At 44.1% G+C, this 23,541-nt stretch overlaps 2 protein-coding genes across 10 annotated transcripts in view; one reads left to right on the plus strand and one right to left on the minus strand.

Moving 5' to 3' along the window:
- ecpas (Ecm29 proteasome adaptor and scaffold) overlaps window positions 1-3,362 on the minus strand; it is a 43,178-nt gene extending 39,816 nt beyond the window's left edge. The window contains exons 1-3 of the mRNA XM_055911204.1: window positions 3,335-3,362; window positions 1,513-1,643; window positions 60-176 (exon numbers count right to left, since the gene is read on the minus strand). Of these exons, the coding sequence (XP_055767179.1) occupies window positions 60-176; window positions 1,513-1,643; window positions 3,335-3,362 (276 nt within the window). The remainder of the gene's footprint in view (window positions 1-59; window positions 177-1,512; window positions 1,644-3,334) is intronic.
- Window positions 3,363-3,957: 595 nt separating this feature from the next.
- Window positions 3,958-23,541, plus strand: part of LOC129842582 (lysine-specific demethylase 4C-like) — a 57,400-nt gene continuing 37,816 nt past the window's right edge. For 5 of the 9 annotated variants that reach the window (XM_055911193.1, XM_055911195.1, XM_055911198.1 and 2 more), the window contains exons 1-8: window positions 3,959-4,088; window positions 8,893-9,061; window positions 11,764-11,939; window positions 12,735-12,849; window positions 13,957-14,150; window positions 20,685-20,734; window positions 21,028-21,131; window positions 23,096-23,233. In XM_055911193.1, the coding sequence (XP_055767168.1) occupies window positions 8,918-9,061; window positions 11,764-11,939; window positions 12,735-12,849; window positions 13,957-14,150; window positions 20,685-20,734; window positions 21,028-21,131; window positions 23,096-23,233 (921 nt within the window). In that variant the 5' untranslated portion in view covers window positions 3,959-4,088; window positions 8,893-8,917. Of the gene's footprint in view, window positions 4,089-8,892; window positions 9,062-11,763; window positions 11,940-12,059; window positions 12,085-12,734; window positions 12,850-13,956; window positions 14,151-20,684; window positions 20,735-21,027; window positions 21,132-23,095; window positions 23,234-23,541 lie in introns of those variants that run through there. The other 4 variants (XM_055911197.1, XM_055911196.1, XM_055911194.1 and 1 more) reach the window with 2 other exon arrangements.

Here is a 23,541-nt window from a genome sequence, read left to right on the forward strand (position 1 = left end):
ACAACTTTCGTGTCCTGCTGAACGCACCCCCCCCCCCCAGGTAGAATGTAGAGCATTACCGTAACAAAGGATGCTGCAGCAGGGTCCTGGTACTGAACCAGGAGAGTCTCTACTGGTAGCTGGATCAAAGGTCTGCTCTTAATCCTCTTGTTCAGGTGGACCAGTAGCTCCATCACCTGGTAGAGAGAACAAGAGGTTATAATACGTTACCAGGAGCTCCATCACCTGGTAGGGAGAACAAGAGGTTATAACAATACGTTACCAGGAGCTCCATCACCTGGTAGAGAGAACAAGAGGTTATGATTAGTTATAATAATACGTTACCAGGAGCTCCATCACCTGGTAGGGAGAACAAGAGGTTATAACAATACGTTACCAGTAGCTCCATCACCTGGTAGAGAGAACAAGAGGTTATGATTAGTTATAATAATACGTTACCAGGAGCTCCATCACCTGGTAGAGAGAACAAGAGGTTATAACAATACGTTACCAGTAGCTCCATCACCTGGTAGAGAGAACAAGAGGTTATAACAATACGTTACCAGTAGCTCCATCACCTGGTAGAGAGATCAAGAGGTTATAAGTGGTTATAATAATACGTTACCAGTAGCTCCATCACCTGGTAGAGAATAGATGATGATTCCAGTTGACTGTTAGAAGAGATGGTTTATGATGAGCATAAAGCTACTGTATAGTGTACTAGTAGTGTGTACCAGCAGGTCTACAACTAATCTGTGTGTTCGAAATGGAGAGAACAGCTTCCGGCAACCCAATTACAGCAGCATGCACACCATCAACGTATGGAGGGGGACAATATCACTATGTTTACTAGTTGACTGTTAAGTGATTGATATTACTACAGTGCTGTGGATGGGCCTTTCCCAATAACATTGAGCAGCTGTGTCTGTGTGCACTTGTCTTCCACACACCACGTCTGTCACGGTTTTCTTCCTGGGATGAAGGAGAGGACCAAAATGCAGCGCGGCTAGTGTTCAACATGTTTAATAGACGAATAAAAGGTAACACTACTACAAGTAACAAAATAACAAATGTGAAAACCGAGACAGCCCTATCTGGTGCAGACAAAACACAGAGACAGGAAACAATCACCCACAAAATCCCAACACAAAACAAGCCACCTATATATGATTCTCAATCAGGGACAACGATTGACAGCTGCCTCTGATTGAGAACCATATTAGGCTGGACACAGAAACAGACAAACTAGACACACAACATAGAATTCCCACCCAGCTCACGTCCTGACCAACACTAAACAAGCAAAACACATAAGAACTCTGGTCAGGACGTTACAACGTCATGGATTTAAAAGCATAGGATTGATGTAAGCACTGGCCGGAGGGAGTTTCCAAGTCCTCCATTGTAAAATACCGGCGAGAATAAGTGCAAGTGAACACTTCCTGGAAAAGGGTGCCGGAGAACGGAGACACAGCTATGTGCAGGCTACTGGTACTGTAGGACGGAAGAAACAGACATCAGTGTGTCCCTTACTTTCTTCCTGACTCCCTCCTGCACGCTGGACAGTTTGAGGAGGACTGGGGGCAGGAACTTGGATATGATGTCCTGGAGTTGGTCATCTGTCTCGGCGTGGCCCAAACGCAAGAAAACTCTCTCCAGTTGATCTGGAGGAGAGAGGAGGAGACAGGAGGAGAAATTAGGTGAGGAGGAGAAGGGAGGAGACAGGAGGAGAAATTAGGGGAGGAGGAGGAGACAGGAGGAGAAATTAGGTGGGGAGAAATTAGGAGAGAGGTGGAGAAAGGAGGAGGAGAAAGTAATGGGAGGATTTGAAAATTAGAAATGATGATACTAGGCCGTCCCAAATGGGACCCTATTCCCTTTATAGTGCACTACTTTTCACCAGGTTCTATAGGGCTCCGGTCAAGAGTAGTGCACTGTATAGGGAGTAGGGTACCATTTGGGACGCCAAGGTCCAAATCCCACCACGTGACACATGCTTAAAGTCCAGGACTAGGCTTGATCCGTGTCCAGGAAACCAGTCCTTAATGTGATTTCATCACATTAGGCATCCCCCAACTCTCATCACAGCCTTAGATAACTGGTTTGGTTGGGAGATTGGGCCAACTAAATGTTGAACATGTAGCCTCTCATCTAGCGGAGCCAGTCCCGGGTCTCTATGCACATATAATGCTCCCCGCCGAAGACCGGGGTTCACTCCCTGTGTCCACATTTCAAACTACGCCTTCTACCTCTGTACTCACCTGTAATGCCACACCTGTCTAATTAAAAGGTACAGAAAACACACCTGTCCAAATAAGGTACAGAAAACACAGAGAGTGTGTATGTCCATTTAGCTGGTCCCGTGTGGCTCAGTTTACTCTGATTAAGACTGAGAGTCTGCTAAATGACTCAACTGTAAACATTTCAAATGTAGCTACAACATTTGGACATAACGTATCAACAAGGGACTGTTATAATAGCTAATGCACCTTGTATTATATGTGTTATAACTGGGGTGGATAGGCAGGTACATGCTGTTCTGAGCTAGATCACAAAGCCTGCATGACATAACCATTAGCTGTCAGACAGGGCGTATATGCTTTCGACTTGCATCAGACTGGCAACTAGTTGGCAAGGAATTAATGATATAAATTAGTAGCTAGCTAACTAGCTGGTGATTTGGCTGGTTAGTCAGTTCCCTAAATCATCTCAAACGTGGCTAGCTAACTGCTGCTGTGGGTGGGGGAAAATGGCTAGCTAACGTTACCTTGTGAGAGGTGTGTTTGCCAACACACTCACTACACTGAAAATTAAGTGTGTCATCTTTCATTCCATGTATGCAACCTGTTACACCGAGATACATAACTAGATTACTTGCAATGAATTAGCTAGCTACTAGCGCTAATTAGCTAACTTCACACACAAGGCTAATCTTTCAAGACAATTCATATTGTCCCGGACGCCTGGCTGCACTGCTAACCAGCAAGCTAGCCACTTCGTTACGCCAAATTGGCACAAGGCATATAATCGTTTAGTTAATCGTAGTTACAGATCTAACATGACATCGTTACAAATAGGGAATGAAATGACTGATCCAATGTAAAACTATTCCAGTCGTCATCAGATCACGTTGATGTTTAATACAACTGTAACACTTTCATTTGGACCATGACTGTGCAGACGGCCTTCTACTAGCGTTAGCTAGCTACCTCAAATCAACGTTTAGAGTTCATATCACAGGCGTTTTGCTTGATATAATAAGTTATGACTGTGTACTAAATGCAATAATACGTGTTACCGATACATGAAGTATCTTACATTCATTTAATCACCGCAAAAACAGGTAGAAACTTACTGAGTTCATCTTGAGCGGCCATGTTCATAGAAAGTCATCGGTGTTCTCTCTCTCGCTCTCACCCTGGGGGTGTATTCATTAATCCATGTCGTAGCAAAACGTTTTAACGGTAAATATTTTGCAACGAAAAGTATAGTTTCTTATTGGACGACTTCAGGTAGGTTCCTCCCCTTTTTGGACCGTTTGTGTCCGTTTGGTTCCTAAGTGAACCAAACGGACGCAACGGTGATAGATGCCACTCCTCTTTCACTATATCCAAGTCGGTAGTGCTAGCTGTAATTAGTCTTAACACCTGCTTCACACACATCACCGTGCAACGATAACAGACATAGCTAGCGACATTCATATTGACACGTAGTCTTATTCATTCTTTACATGTATAAACTGTGACATTCTGTGTAGACACTGAAACAATAGGAAAACAGGAAGGGAGAAAATATAAATCGAAATTTGTCCCCAAAGTGAAAAACCAAGCATTTCTGAATGAACATTTGTAGAAAATATTCCTAAAATTAAATAAATGCTTCATTTTGTTATGTTTATTATTTGTTCTACATTTGTGGAAGTGAAGGTGCGTCTTTGGCCGACAGGGGGCAGCCAACTACACCACTGGTCTGAAATCTACTTATCGACCTGGCAGAAGTCTGAAGAACAAGTCGCTGTAGACCAGCTGTTATATGAAAACAGCTGGGCGATCAGGGCGAGAAGAGATAAACAACAATACAACGAAACACAATTTTTCATACACCAAAAGGTACAGTACAAATTTCCTAACAAATGCAATCTATAACACGGCTTAAATCCATGCCTATAACGTTCAGTGTCAACTAGTTTGTGGCGTCTATTTTCGTTTGTAGCAGTGGACTGGTTAGCTAGGCTAGCTAGTTGGCTAAGCTAACTAGCTACTGTTGCTAGCTAGCCCAATTTGGCACACGCTGGCTAATAACAGCAACTCGTTTTCGCTGCATGCATGCATTATCAATTGATTCAGACATTATTGCATAGAGTTAACTGGCTGTAGATATAGCAGCTCTGCTTGGACATAGTCTACGTTACACATCTAACACCGAATGTTTCTTATACCCTGTTTTATTACTGGCTAGCTAACAGTTACCTCTCACAATTAGCTGGTGAGGCTAGCTCAAACCCGTTGATTTGGTGTTTACGTTGTGCTAACTTCTCCTAGCAAATAGCTAGCTAACTGTTAATATGTTGTTAGCTAGCTAAACCAGTGAAACTGCGATGCACAATACTAACGTTACTAGCTAAATGTATTTCTCTGTGTGTCTGGATAACAGCCAGACTATTTATGGTTGATATATGTTCAATTTGTGCAGTATATTTCGTCAGCTAGTAGCTTGCTAGCTACCGCGGGCCTTGTTAGCTAGCATAAATCTCGACTGCATCCATTCAAGATGGGATTTAAACCCCCTCTCTGCTACGCGCATTGTGCAGATGGCCAGTTTAGCAAGCTGGCTACTTTTCCCTTTTCTCGTCGTAACCAGTTCTTGTTATTTATCTCACGTTTGACCACTGTAAGACTCTTGAATTCTGACAATAACGAAAGAAAGGGAGTGGTTGATTCAATCAGTCGTAGTTATCCATTATTTGAACTGTCTCCTTCGATCTGCCATTGCTGGCTACCACAACTGAACGTAGGCTAGCTCAGACAGAAAGACGGACAAAGATCAGATTAGCCACACTGCACTTCGGATTTATCTTGGGAAATAAATGCACTGTCACAAGTGATTTAATCATGTAGCTACTAGATTTAAGAAAATATTTGAACAGCTTTAAATGGCAAATTTAACATTTTATATCTAGCATGATCAATACCGTTATATTGTAACTGCAACAACAGAATTCATAGATTTACTTTATTCGAATCAATTCAAATGTAATGTTTTATTGTTATTGTATAACCCGTTCATTGCTTTGCGAGATAATCTATATGAATGATTTGAGACACATTTCCTTATTGTGGGTATATTCCTCAATGTACTGTTTTGCCTGAACAATTTTTAAAAAAAGAAACCAACTGTTATTGTGTGTCTAGTCCTTTGTCTCCTTTGTCAAAGTAAATTTAAAAAAGTATACCAAATGGCACCCTATTTCCTATATAGTGCTCTAATTTTGATGTAAGCCCTGGTCAAAAGTAGTTCACTATGTAGGGAATAGGGTGACATTCGGAACGGACCCAGAGTTGTGATGATCGGAACCCTGCTGGTGGTAACTAGCAGAGGACCACGATTTCCTTTGTGGGAGATGACCGCCACCCAGTGGTCAACTTGTAAATAACACACAGCGGAACTGAAGGTTACACGAGTAAGAATGAGGGGCATCCCAAAGAGCACCCTTTTTTAGTACACAACTTTTGACCAGAACCCATACTCCTATACTATGGCCTATGGTAAGAAGTAGTGTACTATATAGGGAATAGGGGGCCATTTTGGAGGTAGATTTATTGTAGTTGCACTGCCTGCAACACTGGGTTTAGATCAGCTAATCTACTAGCTTATCAAGGCTTATTGGATTGATGATGAGTTAATTAGTAGAAACGGGTGTGTTAGAGTTGGACTCAGGAAGAAGGAAGAGAAGCCTGCTGCCTCGGAGGTTTTGTGTCATTAACCAATAAGGCCTGAGAAGAAGAATAAATATGTTGCACACCGGTTATTATTGCTATCGGTCCTTATTGGTTAGTTACACAATAATATCCTACGTGTTGCTTTTTATTGATGTTATTCATTTAAACAATACTGTAGCCTACACTGCACAACACTGAGTGTTGTTCCCAAACCCTGGTCCTGATGTGAGGTGCCTTATTGCTATTAGAAACTGGTTATCCATGTAATTAGAGCAGTAAAACGAAATGTTATGTCATACGTGTGATATACTCGCGGCTGTCAGCCAATCAGCATTCGGGTCGCTCGAACCAACCCAGTTTATGATAACCGTTTTAATACGACTTAGTAAATACATGGTTACTTCTGTGCTGTAAAATAGGGCTACTGTAGTACTGCACATAGTATGTAGACTAGCTGTGACGCTAGTATCTCTACAATATGTAGACTAGCTGTGACGCTAGTATCTCTACAGTATGTAGACTAGCTGTGATGCTAGTATCTCTACAGTATGTAGACTAGCTGTGACGCTAGTATCTCTACAGTATGTAGACTAGCTGTGACGCTAGTATCTCTACAGTATGTAGACTAGCTGTGACGCTAGTATCTCTACAGTATGTAGACTAGCTGTGACGCTAGTATCTCTACAGTATGTAGACTAGCTGTGACGCTAGTATCTCTACAGTATGTAGACTAGCTGTGACGCTAGTATCTCTACAGTATGTAGACTAGCTGTGACGCTAGTATCTCTACAGTATGTAGACTAGCTGTGACGCTAGTATCTCTACAGTATGTAGACTAGCTGTGACGCTAGTATCTCTACAGTATGTAGACTACAGTTGAAGTCGGAAGTTTACATACACATAGGTTGGAGTCATTTAAAACTCGTTTTTCAACCACTCCACAAATTTCTTGGTAATAACAAACAATAGTTTTGGCAAGTCGGTTAGGACATCTACTTTGTTCATGACACAAGTCATTTTTCCAACAATTGTTTACAGACAGTGAATTATAAATTAAATAATCTGTCAGAAGTTAATTTAGTGTGTGTAAACTGTGCCTTTAAACAGCTTGGAAAATTCCAGAAAATAATGTCATGGCTTTAGAAACTTCTGATAGGCTATTTGACATAATTTGAGTCAATTGGAGGTGTACCTGTGGATGTATTTCAAGGCCTCCTTCAAACTCAGTGCCTCCTTTGCTTGACATCATGGGAAAATCAAAATAAATCAGCCAAGACCTCAGAAAAATAATTGTAGACCTCCACAAGTCTGGTTTATTCTTGGGAGCAATTTCCAAACGCCTGAAGGTACCACGTTCATCTGTACAAACAATAGTACGCAAGTATTAACACCATGGGACCATGCAGCCGTCATACAGCTCAGGAAGGAGATGCGTTCGGTCTCCTAGAGATGAACGTACTTTGGTGCGAAAAGTGCAAATCAATCCCAGAACAACAGCAAATGACCTTGTGAAGATGCTGGAGGAAACAGCTACAAAACTATCTATTTCCACAGTAAAACGAGACCTATATCGACATATATATCGACAAGGAAGAAGCCACTGCTCCAAACCCGTCATTAAAAAGTCAGACTACTGCACATGGAGACAAAGATCGTACTTTTTGGAGAAATGTCCTCTGGTTTGATGAAACAAAAATAGAACTGTTTGGCCATAATGACCATTGTTATGTTTGGAGGAAAAGGGGAAGCATGTAAGCCGAAGAACACCATCCCAACCGTGAAGCACGGGGGTGGCAGCATCATGTTGGGGGGGGGGGGGGGGGTGCTTTGCTGCAGGAGGGACTTTGTGCACTTCACAAAATAGATTGCATCATGAGGATGGAAAATTATTTGGATATATTGAAGCAACATCTCAAGACATCAGTCAAGAAGTTAAAGATTGATCGCAAATGGGTCTTCCAAATGGACAATGACCCCAAGCATACTTCCAAAGTTGTGGCAAAATGGCTTAAGGACAACAAAGTCAAGGTATTGGAGAGGCCATCACAAAACCCTGACCTCAATCCTATAGACAATTTGTGGGCAGAACTGAAAAAGCTTGTGTGACCAAGGAGGCCTACAAACCTGACTGTTACACCAGTGCTGTCAGAAGGAATAGGCCAAAATTCACCCAACTCATTGTGGGAAGCTTGTAGAAGGCTACCCTCAAACGTTTGACCCAAGTTAAACAACGGTATGTAGACTAGCTGGGATCTAGTGTCTCTACGGTATGTAGGCTAGCTGGGATCTAGTGTCTCTACGGTATGTAGGCTAGCTGGGATCTAGTGTCTCTACGGTATGTGGGCTAGCTGGGATCTAGTGTCCCTACGGTATGTAGGCTAGCTGGGATCTAGTGTCTCTACGGTATGTGGGCTAGCTGGGATCTAGTGTCCCTATGGTATGTAGGCTAGCTGGGAGCTAGTGTCTCTACGGTATGTGGGCTAGCTGGGATCTAGTGTCTCTACGGTATGTAGGCTAGCTGGGATCTACAGTATGTATCTAGGTTTTATCAGTCTAGTCAGACAACCTATGGGCCTAGCCTGTGTTCTATTTAAGCACTAAGGCCAGGGCAGTGTGGTATATGGCCAATATACCACAAACCCCCTGAGGTGTCTAATTGGTATTATAAACTGGTTAGCAACGTAATTAGAGCAGTAAACATCAATGTTTTGTCATACCCGTGGTATACAGTCTGATATACCACGGCTGTCAGCCAATCAGCATTCAGGGCTCGAACCACCCAGTTTATTTTATACTCTTTTTCTCTGTCTGGGTTTTAATTGGTGGAGGCAGGATGGCAGGGGGCGGAGCTCTACGGCCCTGTTAACCCCTCCTGCCCTGTTTCCTTAGGATATTATTCCACTGCTTCCCCCGTAGTTAACACAACCTATTACTGTAATGAGATTATAATAAGACGTAACTATTTCTCTGTCAGGGCTTCATCTGTGTGAGCAGGCAGGATGGCAGGGGCGGAGGTCTACGGCCCTGTTAACCCCTCCTGCAAGATCATGACCTTCAGGCCCACCGTGGAGGAATTCAGAGACTTCAACCGGTACCTGGCCTACATGGAGTCACAGGGGGCGCACCGTGCTGGCCTCGCCAAGGTGTGTGTGTGTGTGTGTGTGTGTGTGTGTGTGTGTGTGTGTGTGTGTGTGTGTCTGAGAGTAGGATTGGAAGTGTGTCTGTTCAGGAAAGATGAGAAAAACCTGTCTGAGTGTAATTTGGGGATTATCACCCTCTACCTGTCTCCAGGTGATAACCCCCGCTCTCTCTCTCCTCTACCTGTCTCCAGGTGATAACCCCCTCTCTCTCTCTCCTCTACCTGTCTCCAGGTGATAACCCCCTCTCTCTCTCTCCTCTACCTGTCTCCAGGTGATAACCCCCTCTCTCTCTCTCCTCTACCTGTCTCCAGGTGATAACCCCCTCTCTCTCTCTCCTCTACCTGTCTCCAGGTGATAACCCCCCCCTCTCTCTCTCTCTCTCCCCTCTACCTGTCTCCAGGTGATAACCCCCTCTCTCTCTCTCCTCTACCTGTCTCCAGGTGATGACCTCCTCTCTCTCTCTCTCCTCTACCTGTCTCCAGGTGATAACCTCCTCTCTCTCTCCTCTACCTGTCTCCAGGTGATAACCTCCTCTCTCTCTCCTCTACCTGTCTCCGGGTGATAACCCTCTCTCTCTCTCCTCTACCTGTCTCCAGGTGATAACCCCTCTCTCTCTCCTCTACCTGTCTCCAGGTGATAACCCCCTCTCTCTCTCCTCTACCTGTCTCCAGGTGATAACCCCCCCTCTCTCTCTCTCTCTCTCTCTCTCTCCCCTCTACCTGTCTCCAGGTGATAACCCCCTCTCTCTCTCTCCTCTACCTGTCTCCAGGTGATGACCTCCTCTCTCTCTCTCTCCTCTACCTGTCTCCAGGTGATAACCTCCTCTCTCTCTCTCCTCTACCTGTCTCCGGGTGATAACCCTCTCTCTCTCTCCTCTACCTGTCTCCAGGTGATAACCCCTCTCTCTCTCCTCTACCTGTCTCCAGGTGATAACCCCTCTCTCTCTCTCCTCTACCTGTCTCCAGGTGATAACCCCCTCTCTCTCTCTCCTCTACTTGTCTCCAGGTGATAACCCCCTCTCTCTCCTCTACCTGTCTCCGGGTGATAACCCTCTTTTCTCTCCTCTACCTGTCTCCGGGTGATAACCCTCTTTTCTCTCCTCTACCTGTCTCCAGGTGATAACCTCCTCTCTCTCTCTCCTCTACCTGTCTCCAGGTGATAACCCCCTCCTCTCTCTCTCCTCTACCTGTCTCCAGGTGATAACTCCCTCTCTCTCTCCTCTACCTGTCTCCAGGTGATAACCCCCCCCCTCTCTCTCTCTCTCTCTCTCTCTCTCCTCTACCTGTCTCCAGGTGATAACCCCCCCTCTTTCTCTCCTCTACCTGTCTCCAGGTGATAACCCCCCTCCCCTCTCTCTCTCTCTCTCTCTCTCTCTCTCTCCTCTACCTGTCTCCAGGTGAAAACCCCCTCCCCTCTCTCTCTCTCTCCTCTACCTGTCCCTGGGTGATAACCCCCGCCTCTCTCTCCTCTACCTGTCTCCGGGTGATAAACCCCTCCTCTCTCCTCTACCTGTCTCCGGGTGATAACCCCCTCCTCTCTCCTCTACCTGTCTCCAGGTGATAACCTCCTCTCTCTCTCCTCTACCTGTCTCCGGGTGATAACCCTCTCTCTCTCTCCTCTACCTGTCTCCAGGTGATAACCCCTCTCTCTCTCTCTCTCTCTCCTCTACCTGTCTCCAGGTGATAACCCCTCTCTCTCTCTCCTCTACCTGTCTCCAGGTGATAACCTACTCTCTCTCTCTCTCTCTCTCCTCTACCTGTCTCCTGGTGATAACCCCCTCTCTCTCTCTCCTCTACCTGTCTCCTGGTGATAACCCCCTCTCTCTCTCTCCTCTACCTGTCTCCGGGTGATAACCCTCTTCTCTCTCCTCTACCTGTCTCCAGGTGATAACCCCCTCCTCTCTCTCTCCTCTACCTGTCTCCAGGTGATAACTCCCTCTCTCTCTCCTCTACCTGTCTCCAGGTGATAACCCCCCCTCTCTCTCTCTCTCTCTCTCCTCTACCTGTCTCCAGGTGATAACCCCCCCTCTTTCTCTCCTCTACCTGTCTCCAGGTGATAACCCCCCTCCCCTCTCTCTCTCTCTCTCTCTCTCTCTCTCTCCTCTACCTGTCTCCAGGTGAAAACCCCCTCCCCTCTCTCTCTCTCTCCTCTACCTGTCCCTGGGTGATAACCCCCGCCTCTCTCTCCTCTACCTGTCTCCGGGTGATAACCCCCTCCTCTCTCCTCTACCTGTCTCTGGGTGATAACCCCCTCCTCTCTCCTCTACCTGTCTCCGGGTGATAACCCCCTCCTCTCTCCTCTATCTGTCTCCGGGTGATAACCCCTCCTCTCTCTCTCCTCTACCTGTCTCCGGGTGATAACCCCTCCTCTCTCTCTCCTCTACCTGTCTCCGGGTGATAACCCCCTCCTCTCTCCTCTACCTGTCTCCGGGTGATAACCCCCCCTCTCTCTCCTCTACCTGTCTCCGGGTGATAACCCCTCCTCTCTCTCTCCTCTACCTGTCTCCGGGTGATAACCCCCCCTCTCTCTCTCCTCTACCTGTCTCCGGGTGATAACCCCTCCTCTCTCTCTCCTCTACCTGTCTCCGGGTGATAACCCCCCCTCTCTCTCTCCTCTACCTGTCTCCAGGTGATAACCCCCCCCCTCTCTCTCTCTCCTCTACCTGTTTCCGGGTGATAACCCCTCTCTCCTCTACTTGTCTCCAGGTGATTCCTCCTAAGGGCTGGCGTCCTCGGTGTAGCTATGATGATATTGATGACTTGGTGATCCATGCCCCGATACAGCAGATGGTTGCAGGCCAGTCAGGCCTGTTCACTCAGTTCAACATCCAGAAGAAACCGCTCAGCGTGAAGGAGTTCAGACGCCTCGCCAACAGTGACAAGTAACCACACACACACACACACACACACACACACACACACACACACACACACACACACACACACACACACACACACACACACAACAAAGACGAGCACAGTATAAACACACACACAGGAGTTCAGACGCCTCGCCAACAGTGACAAGTAACTATAAACACACACACACACGGCAAAGACAAGCACAGTACAGACATACACACACATAAACACATACAAACAGGAATTCAGACACCTCAGCAACAGTGGCAAGTCAGTAACTATACACACTCCCTCTACCTGAACTATAATGTGTTTATATTTAGTATAGTTGTTATAACATAGATCTTCTACCTCTCCAGATATTGTACTCCCTCTACCTGAACTGTATGTTATAATTAGTATAGTTGTTATAACATAGATCTTATGCCTCTCCAGATATTGTACTCCCTCTACCTGAACTGTATGTTATAATTAGTATAGTTGTTATAACATAGATCTTCTACCTCTCCAGATATTGTACTCCCTCTACCTGAACTGTATGTTATAATTAGTATAGTTGTTATAACATAGATCTTATGCCTCTCCAGATATTGTACTCCCTCTACCTGAACTGTATGTTATAATTAGTATAGTTGTTATAACATAGATCTTCTACCTCTCCAGATATTGTACTCCCTCTACCTGAACTGTATGTTATAATTAGTATAGTTGTTATAACATAGATCTTATGCCTCTCCAGATATTGTACTCCCTCTACCCGAACTGTATGTTATAATTAGTATAGTTGTTATAACATAGATCTTCTACCTCTCCAGATATTGTACTCCCCGCTACCTGAACTATGAGGACCTGGAGAGGAAGTACTGGAAGAACCTGACTTTCGTATCTCCCATATATGGAGCTGACGTCCCCGGGAGCCTCTATGACGAGGTAGATGTCTCAGGACTCATAGAATATCAGTGTCTCTCTCTCCTCTCTCTCTGTCACTCATCACTGATCATCAGGATCTCTGTCATTTCATTCCCTGTATATTCCTATCTAGTCATCCCAACCTCTCCTTTGTTCTGGTGCAGGGCGACGTATACAGGAGTGGAATATCACACGCCTCAACTATCTAGATACTTTTCATCTTATTGTTTCTCTCCCTTCTGTCTCTCTCCTCCTCTCTCCTTTCTGTCTCTCTCCTCCTCTCTCCTTTCTTTCATCTAACTCCCTCTCTCCCTTCTCTCTTCCTTCTGTCTCTCCCCTCCTCTCTCCCTTCTGTCTCTCCCCTCCTCTCTCCTTTCTTTCATCTAACTCCCTCTCTCCCTCCTCTCTTCCTTCTGTCTCTCCCCTCCTCTCTCCCTTCTGTCTCTCCCCTCCTCTCTCCCTTCTGTATCTCTCCTCCTCTCTCTCTCCTCCTCTCTCCCTTCTGTCTCTCTCCTCCTCTCTCCCTTCTGTCTCTCTCCTCCTCTCTCCTTTCTGTCTCTCTCCTCCTCTCTCCTTTCTTTCATCTAACTCCCTCTCTCCCTTCTCTCTTCCTTCTGTCTCTCCCCTCCTCTCTCCCTTCTGTCTCTCTCCTCCTCTCTCCCTTCTGTCTCTCTCCTCCTCTCTCCTTTCTGTCTCTCTCCTCCTCTCTCCTTTCTTTCATCTAACTCCCTCTCTCCCTTCTCTCTTCCTTCTGTCTCTCCCCTCCTCTCTCCCTTCTGTCTCTCCCCTCCTCTCTCCCTTCTGTATCTCTCCTCCTCTCTCTCTCCTCCTCTCTCCCTTCTGTCTCTCTCCTCCTCTCTCCCTTCTGTCTCTCTCCTCCTCTCTCCCTTCTGTCTCTCTCCTCCTCTCTCCCTTCTGTCTCTCTCCTCCTCTCTCTCTCCTCCTCTCTCCCTTCTGTCTCTCTCCTCCTCTCTCCCTTCTGTCTCTCTCCTCCTCTCTCCCTTCTGTCTCTCTCCTCCTCTCTCCCTTCTGTCTCTCTCCTCCTCTCTCCCTTCTGTCTCTCTCCTCCTCTCTCCCTTCTGTCTCTCTCCTCCTCTCTCCCTTCTGTCTCTTCTGTCTCTTCTGTAGGGTATAGAGGAATGGAACATCGGCCACCTCAACTCCATCCTGGATGTGATTGAGGAGGACTGTGGTGTTTCTATCCAGGGGGTGAACACACCCTACCTGTACTTTGGCATGTGGAAGACCAGCTTCTCCTGGCACACTGAAGACATGGACCTTTACAGCATCAACTACCTGCACTTTGGAGAGCCCAAGTCCTGGTAGGGGGATACTGTGTGTGTGTGTGGTTATTTACTAGCATGTTGTGTTTCAGCCAATACTGAGAGGCAGGGTTAGAGGGAGAGATGGGTAGGATTACTAGCATGTTGTGTTTCAGCCAATACTGAGAGGCAGGGTTAGAGGGAGAGATGGGTAGGATGGGACGGGGGAATGACTTCTTTATTCCTCCCATGTAAGTCTCCCTCTTTCCACCTCCCTCTCTTAGTCTCCCCATCTCTCTATTCCCCTTGGGGTACACTGCTGCTCATTAGAGCAGGAAGACCTGTAACACACACATGGTTCTCACCATTTAGACACATTTCCCTGGAGGGGAGGACCACCAAGAAGCTCTTCTCTCATCCCCTCCTCACCCCTCACCTCTCCCACTCCTGGGGCAGTCCTTCCTCTCCCCTTACAGACACACAGACACACACACACACACCCTTACCTCACACTGACAGTTGAATATGGGGCAGATAGTATGGGCTTCTGATGGGGGAGAAGAGGTGTGGGTGAAATGGAATGCCTAAGAACCCTGAGGGAATTCTACAGAGTTCTCCTGGTTCCATGTCGGGAACTTGTCGTGGAAAATCATCTCAGAAATATAACGCTTTATCAGAACTTGTGAAATCAAAACATGCTTTTATTTACAATAGTATAACCATCTGGAATGTCCCGCAGAACACACACCCTCCCAGAGCACTGGTTCGCTCTTTATACCCAAATAGCATATGAGTCCACCCCATATGCAAATAAGCATACTACCCCTAATTCTTCCTGCCATCATTATCTTTTTAGTTCAGGCTTCCTGCTTGTTCACGCATACTAACGCCCATTATCTGCTTTCAGTTAAATTATAATAGTGGCCAAACCCGTGCTTGTCTTAAAAATAATATATGTCCATCTATCCTATAAGCCTATGACTCAACCCTGTATTTAACTCAGTGCCCTAAGCACATATTTCTCTGGCAGGTGTATCTTTAGTAGAATCAGCAGACTATGTGTCTAATGGGTCTAAGTGCCCTAAACACATATTTCTCTGACAGGTGTATCTTTAGTAGAATCAGCAAACTATGTGTCTAATGGGTCTAATTACTTTAAGCGCCTATCTGTCTGACATGTATGTTTTTTTAGTGGAATGGGTAAACTATAAATCTAGTGTGTCCAAGCTTTTTCCATACATGCACTTTAAAGCACGTATGACTTTGGCCATCTGCTAATCTTTGGTTTCCTGTATTTACCAGAATGGCAAATGCACTCACGTCTGCCTTCTTCTCCTATTTTCTAGTGTACACCTGTCTATTGTTTAATAGTGTGATATCTACCTACATATGTATCAATTACTCCTACAAACTTCAGAAGAGTTAGAATTCCAGGGCTCACCACTAGAGGCCAGTATTGTCAGTGTAGATGATGAAACATCTGAACAGTTTGTCTCCCCTCTACATAACACCTACCCCGTACACTAGTTTATTATTTACCTTCTGTATTAACCTGACTAACATTGTCTCTGTCTACAGCTGTATTAATATTAGGCATATTGTCTACAGGTATATTAACGTTAGACGTGTTGTCTACAGGTATATTAACGTTAGACACGTTGTCTACAGGTATATTAACGTTAGACACGTTGTCTACAGGTATATTAACGTTAGACACGTTGTCTACAGGTATATTAACGTTAGACACGTTGTCTACAGGTATATTAACGTTAGACACGTTGTCTACAGGTATATTAACGTTAGACACGTTGTCTACAGGTATATTAACGTTAGACACGTTGTCTACAGGTATATTAACGTTAGACGCGTTGTCTACGGGTATATTAACGTTAGACGCGTTGTCTACAGGTATATTAACGTTAGACGCGTTGTCTACAGGTATATTAACGTTAGACGCGTTGTCTACAGGTATATTAACGTTAGACGCGTTGTCTACAGGTATATTAACGTTAGACGCGTTGTCTACGGGTATATTAACGTTAGACGCGTTGTCTACGGGTATATTAACGTTAGACGCGTTGTCTACAGGTATATTAACGTTAGACGCGTTGTCTACAGGTATATTAACGTTAGATGCGTTGTCTACAGGTATATTAACGTTAGACGCGTTGTCTACGGGTATATTAACGTTAGACGCGTTGTCTACGGGTATATTAACGTTAGACGCGTTGTCTACAGGTATATTAACGTCAGACGCGTTGTCTACAGGTATATTAACGTTAGATGCGTTGTCTACAGGTATATTAACGTTAGACGCGTTGTCTACGGGTATATTAACGTTAGACGCGTTGTCTACGGGTATATTAACGTTAGACGCGTTGTCTACAGGTATATTAACGTTAGACGCGTTGTCTACAGGTATATTAACGTTAGACGCGTTGTCTACAGGTATATTAACGTTAGACGCGTTGTCTACAGGTATATTAACGTTAGACGCGTTGTCTACAGGTATATTAACGTTAGACGCGTTGTCTACAGGTATATTAACGTTAGACGTGTTGTCTACGGGTATATTAACGTTAGACGCGTTGTCTACAGGTATATTAACGTCAGACGTGTTGTCTACAGGTATATTAACGTTAGACACGTTGTCTCTGTCTACAGGTATATTAACGTTAGACGCGTTGTCTCTGTCTACGGGTATATTAACGTTAGACGCGTTGTCTACAGGTATATTAACGTTAGACGCGTTGTCTACAGGTATATTAACGTTAGATGCGTTGTCTGCAGGTATATTAACGTTAGACGCGTTGTCTACGGGTATATTAACGTTAGACACGTTGTCTCTGTCTACAGGTATATTAACGTTAGACACGTTGTCTACAGGTATATTAACGTTAGACGTGTTGTCTACAGGTATATTAACGTTAGACACGTTGTCTACAGGTATATTAACGTTAGACGCGTTGTCTACAGGTATATTAACGTTAGATGCGTTGTCTGCAGGTATATTAACGTTAGACGCGTTGTCTACGGGTATATTAACGTTAGACACGTTGTCTCTGTCTACAGGTATATTAACGTTAGACACGTTGTCTACAGGTATATTAACGTTAGACGTGTTGTCTACAGGTATATTAACGTTAGACACGTTGTCTACAGGTATATTAACGTTAGACGTGTTGTCTACAGGTGTATTAACGTTAGACGCGTTGTCTACGGGTATATTAACGTTAGACGCGTTGTCTACAGGTATATTAACGTTAGACGCGTTGTCTACGGGTATATTAACGTTAGACGCGTTGTCTACAGGTATATTAACGTTAGACACGTTGTCTACAGGTATATTAACGTCAGACGCGTTGTCTACAGGTATATTAACGTTAGACGCGTTGTCTCTGTCTACAGGTATATTAACGTTAGACGTGTTGTCTACAGGTATATTAACGTTAGACACGTTGTCTACAGGTATATTAACGTTAGACGCGTTGTCTACAGGTATATTAACGTTAGACGCGTTGTCTACAGGTATATTAACGTTAGATGCGTTGTCTACAGGTATATTAACGTTAGACACGTTGTCTACAGGTATATTAACGTTAGACGCGTTGTCTACAGGTATATTAACGTTAGACGCGTTGTCTACGGGTATATTAACGTTAGACGCGTTGTCTACAGGTATATTAACGTTAGACGCGTTGTCTACAGGTATATTAACGTTAGATGCGTTGTCTACAGGTATATTAACGTTAGACGCGTTGTCTACAGGTATATTAACGTTAGACGCGTTGTCTACAGGTATATTAACGTTAGACGCGTTGTCTACAGGTATATTAACGTTAGACGCGTTGTCTACAGGTATATTAACGTTAGACGCGTTGTCTACAGGTATATTAACGTTAGACGCGTTGTCTACAGGTATATTAACGTTAGACGTGTTGTCTACGGGTATATTAACGTTAGACGCGTTGTCTACAGGTATATTAACGTCAGACGTGTTGTCTACAGGTATATTAACGTTAGACACGTTGTCTCTGTCTACAGGTATATTAACGTTAGACGCGTTGTCTCTGTCTACGGGTATATTAACGTTAGACGCGTTGTCTACAGGTATATTAACGTTAGACGCGTTGTCTACAGGTATATTAACGTTAGATGCGTTGTCTGCAGGTATATTAACGTTAGACGCGTTGTCTACGGGTATATTAACGTTAGGCGCGTTGTCTACAGGTATATTAACGTTAGACGCGTTGTCTACGGGTATATTAACGTTAGACGCGTTGTCTACAGGTATATTAACGTTAGACGCGTTGTCTACAGGTATATTAACGTTAGACGCGTTGTCTACAGGTGTATTAACGTTAGACGCGTTGTCTACAGGTATATTAACGTTAGACGCGTTGTCTACAGGTATATTAACGTTAGACACGTTGTCTCTGTCTACAGGTATATTAACGTTAGACGCGTTGTCTACAGGTATATTAACGTTAGACGCGTTGTCTACAGGTGTATTAACGTTAGACGCGTTGTCTACAGGTATATTAACGTTAGACGCGTTGTCTACAGGTATATTAACGTTAGACACGTTGTCTACAGGTGTATTAACGTTAGACGCGTTGTCTACAGGTATATTAACGTTAGACGCGTTGTCTACAGGTATATTAACGTTAGACGCGTTGTCTACAGGTATATTAACGTTAGACGCGTTGTCTCTGTCTACAGGTATATTAACGTTAGACGCGTTGTCTACAGGTATATTAACGTTAGATGCGTTGTCTACGGGTATATTAACGTTAGACGCGTTGTCTACGGGTATATTAACGTTAGACGCGTTGTCTACAGGTATATTAACGTTAGACGCGTTGTCTACAGGTATATTAACGTTAGACGCGTTGTCTACAGGTGTATTAACGTTAGACGTGTTGTCTACGGGTATATTAACGTTAGACGCGTTGTCTACAGGTATATTAACGTTAGACGCGTTGTCTACAGGTATATTAACGTCAGACGCGTTGTCTACGGGTATATTAACGTCAGACGCGTTGTCTACGGGTATATTAACGTCAGACGCGTTGTCTACGGGTATATTAACGTCAGACGCGTTGTCTACGGGTATATTAACGTCAGACGCGTTGTCTACGGGTATATTAACGTCAGACGCGTTGTCTACGGGTATATTAACGTTAGACGCGTTGTCTACAGGTATATTAACGTTAGACGCGTTGTCTACAGGTATATTAACGTTAGACGCGTTGTCTCTGTCTACAGGTATATTAACGTTAGACGCGTTGTCTACAGGTATATTAACGTCAGACGCGTTGTCTACGGGTATATTAACGTCAGACGCGTTGTCTACGGGTATATTAACGTCAGACGCGTTGTCTACGGGTATATTAACGTCAGACGCGTTGTCTACGGGTATATTAACGTCAGACGCGTTGTCTACGGGTATATTAACGTTAGACGCGTTGTCTACGGGTATATTAACGTTAGACGCGTTGTCTACGGGTATATTAACGTTAGACGCGTTGTCTCTGTCTACAGGTATTTTAACGTTAGACGCGTTGTCTACGGGTATATTAACGTTAGACGCGTTGTCTACGGGTATATTAACGTTAGACGCGTTGTCTCTGTCTACAGGTATATTAACGTTAGACGCGTTGTCTACGGGTATATTAACGTTAGACGCGTTGTCTACAGGTATATTAACGTTAGACGCGTTGTCTACGGGTATATTAACGTTAGACGCGTTGTCTGCAGGTATATTAACGTTAGACGCGTTGTCTCTGTCTACAGGTATATTAACGTTAGACGCGTTGTCTACGGGTATATTAACGTTAGACGCGTTGTCTACAGGTATATTAACGTTAGACGCGTTGTCTACGGGTATATTAACGTCAGACGCGTTGTCTACGGGTATATTAACGTTAGACGCGTTGTCTACGGGTATATTAACGTTAGACGCGTTGTCTACGGGTATATTAACGTTAGACGCGTTGTCTACGGGTATATTAACGTTAGACGCGTTGTCTACGGGTATATTAACGTTAGACGCGTTGTCTCTGTCTACAGGTATATTAACGTCAGACGCGTTGTCTACGGGTATATTAACGTCAGACGCGTTGTCTACGGGTATATTAACGTTAGACGCGTTGTCTACGGGTATATTAACGTTAGACGCGTTGTCTACGGGTATATTAACGTTAGACGCGTTGTCTCTGTCTACAGGTATATTAACGTTAGACGCGTTGTCTACAGGTATATTAACGTTAGACGCGTTGTCTACGGGTATATTAACGTTAGACGCGTTGTCTACGGGTATATTAACGTTAGACATGTTGTCTACAGGTATATTAACGTTAGACGTGTTGTCTACAGGTGTATTAACGTTAGACGCGTTGGCTACAGGTATATTAACGTTAGACGTGTTGTCTACAGGTGTATTAACGTTAGGCGCGTTGTCTACAGGTATATTAACGTTAGACGTGTTGTCTACAGGTATATTAACGTTAGACACGTTGTCTACAGGTATATTAACGTTAGACGCGTTGTCTACAGGTATATTAACGTTAGACGCGTTGTCTCTGTCTACAGGTATGCCATCCCCCCTGAACATGGGAAGAGACTGGAGAGACTGGCTACAGGTAATATTTCTAGTCAAGTTTAACAAGATGAAATACTATGTAAAAGTAGAACACTTAGGCAGCGTTTAGACAGGCAGCCCAGTTTTGGTCTTTTGACAATAATTGGGCTTCCTGTCTAAATGTGGTTTTAGGAGGATATACGTAAATTATTGTACCCAATAGCAGTGTGTTTACTCTGTCAATCTAACAGTCTCTCCACGTTGTGTGTGTGTGTGTGTGTGTGTGTGTGTGTGTGTGTGTGTGTGTGTGTGTGTGTGTGTGTGTGTGTGTGTGTGTGTGTGTGTGTGTTCCAGGTTTCTTCCCCAACGGGTTTAAAGGATGTGAGGCGTTTCTCCGTCATAAGATGACCCTGATCTCCCCTTCCATCCTGAAGAAGTACAGCATTCCCTTCGACAAGGTAGGACAGACTGACTGTCTTTAACTGTCACTTTTTTAAAAACCCTTTCATCTTAACTGTCACTTTTTTAAAAACCCTTTCATCTTAACTGTCACTTTTTTAAAAACCCTTTCATCTTAACTGTCACTTTTTAAAAAACCTTTCATCTTAACTGTCACTTTTTTAAAAACCCTTTCATCTTAACTGTCACTTTTTTAAAAACCCTTTCATCTTAACTGTCACTTTTAAAAAAAAACTTTCATCTTAACTGTCACTTTTTTAAAAACCCTTTCATCTTAACTGTCACTTTTTTAAAAACCCTTTCATCTTAACTGTCACTTTTTTTAAAACCCTTTCATCTTAACTGTCACTTTTTTAAAAACCCTTTCATCTTAACTGTCACTTTAAAAAAAAAACCTTTCATCTTAACTGTCACTTTTTTTAAAAACCCTTTCATCTTAACTGTCACTTTTTTTAAAAACCCTTTCATCTTAACTGTCACTTTTTTTAAAAACCCTTTCATCTTAACTGTCACTTTTTTTAAAAACCCTTTCATCTTAACTGTCACTTTTTTTAAAAACCCTTTCATCTTAACTGTCACTTTTTTTAAAAACCCTTTCATCTTAACTGTCACTTTTTTTAAAAACCCTTTCATCTTAACTGTCACTTTTTTTAAAAACCCTTTCATCTTAACTGTCACTTTTTTTAAAAACCCTTTCATCTTAACTGTCACTTTTTTTAAAAACCCTTTCATCTTAACTGTCACTTTTTTTAAAAACCCTTTCATCTTAACTGTCACTTAAAAAAAAAAACGTTCATCTTAACTGTCACTTTTTTAAAAACCCGTTCATCTTAACTGTCACTTTAAAAAAAAACTTTCATCTTAACTGTCACTTTTTTAAAAACCCTTTCATCTTAACTGTCACTTTTTTAAAAACCCTTTCATCTTAACTGTCGCTACAACATGGTGTTAGAACACACACTTCTACACTGTCACCAACCTGCCTTCTAGTCATCTTTACCAACATTACAACAGTTCTTCACTTTAGTTGATTGTCTTCCAATTTGTAAGTCGCTCTGGATAAGAGCGTCTGCTAAATGACTTAAATGTAAATGTAAAATGTTTATGTATTGACTGGTTGTATATCGTCTTACAGTTTACTGCTGAGATACTGTCTGGACCTGGTCTTCATTAGGAGAGAGGTTGTGTATATCTGGTAGAGGCTGTGAGGCTGTGAGGCTGATACATTAACTATCCTGAGATACTGTCTGGACCTGGTCTTCATTAGGAGAGAGGCTGTGTATATCTGGTAGAGGCTGTGAGGCTGATACGTTAACTATCCTGAGATGCCGTCTGGACCTGGTCGTCATTAGGAGAGAGGCTGTGAGGCTGATACATTAACTATCCTGATATACTGTCTGGACCTGGTCTTCATTAGGAGAGAGGCTGTGTATATCTGGTAGAGGCTGATTGGGTGAGAGGTTGTGTATATCTGGTAGAGGCTGATTGGGTGAGAGGCTGTGTATATCTGGTAGAGGCTGATTGGGTGAGAGGTTGTGTATATCTGGTAGAGGCTGATTGGGTGAGAGGTTGTGTATATCTGGTAGAGGCTGATTGGGTGAGAGGCTGTGTATATCTGGTAGAGGCTGATTGGGTGAGAGGCTGTGTATATCTGGTAGAGGCTGATTGGGTGAGAGGTTGTGTATATCTGGTAGAGGTTGATTGGGTGAGAGGTTGTGTATATCTGGTAGAGGCTGATTGGGTGAGAGGTTGTGTATATCTGGTAGAGGTTGATTGGGTGAGAGGTTGTGTATATCTGGTAGAGGCTGAGAGGTTGTGAGGCTGTTTCGTTAACTAGATAAACACAAGAGCAGTGTGGGAGATGATCTTTTCTGTCAAGGGATCTCAATGGGACAAATTGATAAAGGAAATTTGCCAGTGGGTTTTCTCCTCGATAACTCCCTCCTCGCCCGTCTCTCTCCAGATCACCCAGGAGGCGGGCGAGTTTATGATTACCTTCCCCTATGGTTACCACGCTGGCTTCAACCACGGCTTCAACTGCGCCGAGTCCACCAACTTCGCTAGTGTCCGATGGATCGACTACGGCAAGGTGGCCACTCAGGTAAGCTGTTTCTGTTGTGCATTTCCACGTGGAACCAGGGACCCCTCCAGAACTATGGTCAGTACCTCTGGGGGGGGGGGGGGGGGGGGGGGGGGGGGCAGTACTTCTGGGTCTCAGGGCAGGTGATGTCACTTTCACAATGGAAGCTTCTAGCACACACAGCTAACAAGCTAGCGATTCTACTCCCCCTGCACACACACAGCTAACTAGCTAGCGATTCTACTTCCCCCTGCACACACAGCTAACAAGCTAGCGATTCTACTTCCCCCTGCACACACACAGCTAACTAGCTAGCGATTCTACTTCCC

The sequence above is a fragment of the Salvelinus fontinalis genome, unplaced genomic scaffold (assembly GCF_029448725.1).
Source record: "Salvelinus fontinalis isolate EN_2023a unplaced genomic scaffold, ASM2944872v1 scaffold_0055, whole genome shotgun sequence".
Lineage (NCBI taxonomy): Eukaryota > Metazoa > Chordata > Actinopteri > Salmoniformes > Salmonidae > Salvelinus > Salvelinus fontinalis.